At 52.0% G+C, this 5,000-nt stretch overlaps 1 protein-coding gene across 1 annotated transcript in view; it reads right to left on the bottom strand.

Moving 5' to 3' along the window:
• coch (coagulation factor C homolog, cochlin (Limulus polyphemus)) overlaps positions 1 to 5,000 on the bottom strand; it is a gene marked incomplete at its 3' end in the record, with an annotated part of 14,712 nt that overhangs the window by 1,474 nt on the left and 8,238 nt on the right. Inside the window, exons 5-12 of the mRNA XM_083924303.1 lie at positions 3,620 to 3,753; positions 3,281 to 3,340; positions 3,103 to 3,159; positions 2,843 to 2,990; positions 2,018 to 2,121; positions 1,696 to 1,922; positions 1,108 to 1,222; positions 1 to 63 (exon numbers count right to left, since the gene is read on the bottom strand). The exon at positions 1 to 63 is cut by the window's left edge and continues 81 nt beyond it. Coding sequence (XP_083780429.1) covers positions 1 to 63; positions 1,108 to 1,222; positions 1,696 to 1,922; positions 2,018 to 2,121; positions 2,843 to 2,990; positions 3,103 to 3,159; positions 3,281 to 3,340; positions 3,620 to 3,753 — 908 coding nt within the window. The remainder of the gene's footprint in view (positions 64 to 1,107; positions 1,223 to 1,695; positions 1,923 to 2,017; positions 2,122 to 2,842; positions 2,991 to 3,102; positions 3,160 to 3,280; positions 3,341 to 3,619; positions 3,754 to 5,000) is intronic.

The raw sequence follows: 5,000 nt of genomic DNA, 5'->3' as shown, positions 1-5,000 counted from the left end.
GTCCGATGCTGGAAGAACCGTCGATGAGGAACCCGAGGTTCACAGAGTTGTAGCAGGTCTTACCTAAAAAACACACAGACACACACATTTATTCTCCACATCCACACACGGAGAAGACCCCGGGGTAGAACCAGAACACGCTGGAGAGATGATGGACCCCATACGTCCTGGGAACACCTCGGAGACCCCAGGGTGCGTTGTGGTGGTGAGGGTGTGTTGTGGTGGTGAGGGTGTGTTGTGGTGGTGAGGGTGTGTTGTGGTGGTGCGGGTGCGTTGTGGCGGTGAGGGTGTGTTGTGGTGGTGAGGGTGCGTTGTGGTGGTGAGGGTGCGTTGTGGCGGTGAGGGTGTGTTGTGGTGGTGGTGAGGGTGTGTTGTGGTGGTGAGGGTGTGTTGTGGTGGTGGTGAGGGTGCGTTGTGGTGGTGAGGGTGTGTTGTGGTGGTGGTGAGGGTGCGTTGTGGTGGTGAGGGTGTGTTGTGGTGGTGGTGAGGGTGTGTTGTGGTGGTGAGGGTGTGTGGTGGTGGTGAGGGTGTGTTGTGGTGGTGAGGGTGCGTTGTGGTGGTGGTGAGGGTGTGTTGTGGTGGTGAGGGTGTGTTGTGGTGGTGAGGGTGCGTTGTGGTGGTGGTGAGGGTGTGTTGTGGTGGTGAGGGTGTGATGTGGTGGTGAGGGTGTGTTGTGGTGGTGGTGGTGAGGGTGCGTTGTGGTGGTGGTGGTGAGGGTGTGTTGTGGTGGTGGTGGTGAGGGTGCGTTGTGGTGGTGGTGGTGAGGGTGTGTTGTGGTGGTGGTGGTGAGGGTGCGTTGTGGTGGTGAGGGTGTGTTGTGGTGGTGGTGGTGAGGGTGCGTTGTGGTGGTGGTGGTGAGGGTGTGTTGTGGTGGTGGTGGTGAGGGTGCGTTGTGGTGGTGAGGGTGTGTTGTGGTGGTGGTGGTGAGGGTGCGTTGTGGTGGTGGTGGTGAGGGTGTGTTGTGGTGGTGAGGGTGTGTTGTGGTGGTGGTGGTGAGGTTGTGTTGTGGTGGTGAGGGTGCGTTGTGGGTGTGTCGTGGTGGTGACGGCATGTCGTGGCGTTGTATGTGTGTTGTGGGTGTGTTGTGGCGTTGTGGGCGTGTCTTACTGCAGAGCATGTCGTCCAGAGAGCAGAGCTTCTGAGCCAGAGGTTTGACGTGTTTGGTCGTGCTGAACCAGCTGGAGATCAGATAACTGAAGAAGCCGTTGTCTTTGCACACCGCCTGCAGGGACAAGAGCAAGGACGCCACTTAAAGCTGCGTTTTCTCTAATGTCCACTTAAAGCTGCATCCTCTCTAATGTCCACTTAAAGCTGCATTCTCTCTAATGTCCAGCAGGAGGAGACTCCACTTAAAGCTGCATTCTCTCTAATGTCCAGCAGGAGGAGACTCCACTTAAAGCTGCATTCTCTCTAATGTCCAGCAGGAGGAGACTCCACTTAAAGCTGCATTCTCTCTAATGTCCAGCAGGAGGAGACTCCACTTAAAGCTGCATTCTCTCTAATGTCCAGCAGGAGGAGACTCCACTTAAAGCTGCATTCTCTCTAATGTCCAGCAGGGGGAGACTCCACTTAAAGCTGCATTCTCTGATGTCCAGCAGGAGGAGACTCCACTTAAAGCTGCATTCTCTCTAATGTCCACTTAAAGCTGCATTCTCTCTAATGTAACGATAACTGTAACTAATTTGAAGTGTGCACCTTCTTCGTGAAGTCCTTGTCTCGCACCATGGCGAGCTCCTCCGGCGCCGGTTTGGCCACAGACACCAAGAAGACGTTGATGCCGGATTCTCTGGCCAACATGGCCGCCTGGTCCAGGTCGTCGGACGGCCAGCCGTCAATCAGCACCATCATCACCCGGGGGTGGCCCCGCCTCCCCCCGTTCTCCTGGGTGAAGAAGGTCTCAGCCGCGTGCATGATGGCTTTACCTAACAACCACGCAGGACACCGGTTAAAGAGCAACGCCGTTACAGACGCACGGAGCTGCCGGAGCCTCGTCGAGGTCCATGTTTGAGGGTCTGACCTGTGTTGGTTTCTCCCCCCAGGTACGAAACCTCCTTGATGGCAAACAGGAGCTCTTTAGGCTGCGTGTAGTTCGTCAGGAGGAACTCCGTCCTGGGAGAATCACTGCACACGATGGGAACACTATCAGCAAACACGACGACTGTGTGTACGACTTTTATATTAATATATATTTATATTTTATATTTATATTAATATACTTTTAATATTATCAGCAAACACGACGACTGTGTGTACGACTTTTATATTAATATATATTTATATTAATATACTTTTAATATTATCAGCAAACACTACGACTGTGTGTACGACTTTTATATTAATATATATTTATATTTTATATTTATATTAATATACTTTTAATATTATCAGCAAACACTACGACTGTGTGTGAAAATACTACGACTTAAAAGTGATTACACTACGACTGTGTATGTACGACTTTAGTCTGAAAATACTACGACCACCACAAAAAGATGCAAAATGAGTAAAAATAGATGCAAAACCACCACAAAAAGATGCAAAATGACTAAAAATAGATGCAAAACCACCACAAAAAGATGCAAAATGAGTAAAAATAGATGCAAAACCAGCACAAAAAGATGCAAAATGACTAAAAATAGATTCAAAACCATCACAAAAAAGATGCAAAATGACTAAAAATAGATGCAAAACCATCACAAAAAGATGCAAAATGACTAAAAATAGATGCAAAACCAGCACAAAAAGATGCAAAATGAGTAAAAATAGATGCAAAACCACACTTTGTTTATTATATTAATAAATAAATTAATAAATAATATAAATGTATAAAGCGTTTAGTGACCTGGCCTGGATCAGTCCCACGTGAGGACCCGTCGCTCCGACTCTCAACATTGACGCCAGTTTGGCGACGAAGTTCTTCTGCAGGTTGAACCTTCGGTGTCCGATGTTGTTACTGCTGTCAATCACCATGGCGATATCCATCTGACAGTCTGCACACACACACACACACACACACACACACACACACACACACACGATAACACACACATACACACACGATGCACTTGTAGCACAACCTCAGCTCATGTTCAGTCACTTTACCTTTGTTTCCTCCCGTCAGAGCTTTTTTCACCGACGTCTTCTTCAGTGGTTTCTTTGCTGCAACACACACACACACACACAAACACACACACACACACAAACACACACACACACACACACTTTTTTATGGAGTTATGGAACCTTTGACTGATATTTAAATATAAAGATGAAAAGTTACCTGCAGGCAGCGCTGTGGAGCTGGTTTCACCGGTCAACTCCTGAGGAACAGGAACAGGCTCTGACACACACACACACACACACACACACACACACACACACACACACACACACACACACACACACACACACACACACACACACACACACACACACAGACACAGACACAGACACAGACACACACACACAGTCTGAATGTCAGTGTCGGCGTGTGCATGTGTGTGTGCAGCGTGCGTGTGAAGCGTGTGTGTGTGTGTGTGTGTGTGCACATGTGCAGAGTGTGTGTGCAGCGTGTGCATGTGTGTGTGAAGCGTGTGTGTGTGTGCACGTGTGCACCTACTGCTGAGGCTGAAGGAGGCGCTCCAGTGGGCGAGGGCCTGTGATTGGACGCCGTGGGAGAAGGAGCTGGTGTAGTCGTGACGTCCCTGCAGCCGCTGAACCCTGACGGGGCCGCCGGACGCTCCGAGCACGCCCCTGCACGAGGACACACACACACACACCAGGAAGTGTACACAACACAACACAACACAACACACACACACACACACCAGGAAGTGTACACAACACAACACAACACAACACAACACAACACAACACAACACAACACAACACAACACACACACAGGAGGAGTCAGGAGCAGCCCCCCACCCCCCCCCCCCCCCCGCGTCCCTCTGCGGAGGAAGGTAGAGGTCGTTCAGGGGGCAGAGTTAATCCCTCAGACCCACATTCCTCCGGGGTGCTGCTGTGGTTCAGCGGAGAGCAGGACTCACGCTGCTCATTATTCCGTCACATCTGCACAACACGGCGTGAAGCTACAGCCACGAGACCCCTGCATCCAACCTGCGTCCCACCTGACCAACGCCAGCCAATCAGCACCAAGACCTGCTGCAGTGTGACGTTCAGGGCCCGGCCGCTCCCGAGACGCATACGCCACGCATACGCCACGCACATGCATGCGCCAAGCACACACCACGCACGTGCCACGCACACGCCACGCCCAACCACACGCCACGCACACGCCACGCACACGCCACGCACACGCCACGCACACGCCACGCACACGCCGCGCACACGCCACGCACGCGACAAGCACACGCCACGCGCCACGCATGCGCCACGCACGCGCCACGCACATGCATGCGCCACGCACACGCCACGCCACGCCCAACCACACGCCGCGCACACGCCACGCACACGCCACGCACACGCCACGCACACGCCACACACACGCCACGCCACGCACACTTAACGTGGTTGGTTAGTTAGTGACTTGGTTGGTTGGTTAGTGAGTTGGTTGGAGAGAAGAAGAAGAGCAGGTGGTCTCACCTGAGCAGAGAAGAAGAAGAAGAGCAGGTGGTCTCACCTGAGCAGAGAAGAAGAAGAGCAGGTGGTCTCACCTGAGCAGAGAAGAAGAAGAAGAGCAGGTGGTCTCACCTGAGCAGAGAAGAAGAAGAGCAGGTGGTCTCACCTGAGCAGAGAAGAAGAAGAAGAGCAGGTGGTCTCACCTGAGCAGAGAAGAAGAAGAGCAGGTGGTCTCACCTGTGCAGAGAAGAAGAAGAGCAGGTGGTCTCACCTGAGCAGAGAAGAAGAAGAGCAGGTGGTCTCACCTGTGCAGAGAAGAAGAAGAGCAGGTGGTCTCACCTGAGCAGAGAAGAAGAAGAGCAGGTGGTCTCACCTGAGCAGAGAAGAAGAAGAGCAGGTGGTCTCACCTGTGCAGAGA

The sequence above is a fragment of the Echiichthys vipera genome, assembly GCF_963691815.1.
Source record: "Echiichthys vipera genome assembly, chromosome: 12".
In the NCBI taxonomy this organism is placed as follows: domain Eukaryota; kingdom Metazoa; phylum Chordata; class Actinopteri; order Perciformes; family Trachinidae; genus Echiichthys; species Echiichthys vipera.
Note: the sequence above shows the minus strand (reverse complement) of the source record. Positions and strands in the feature narration are given on the sequence as shown.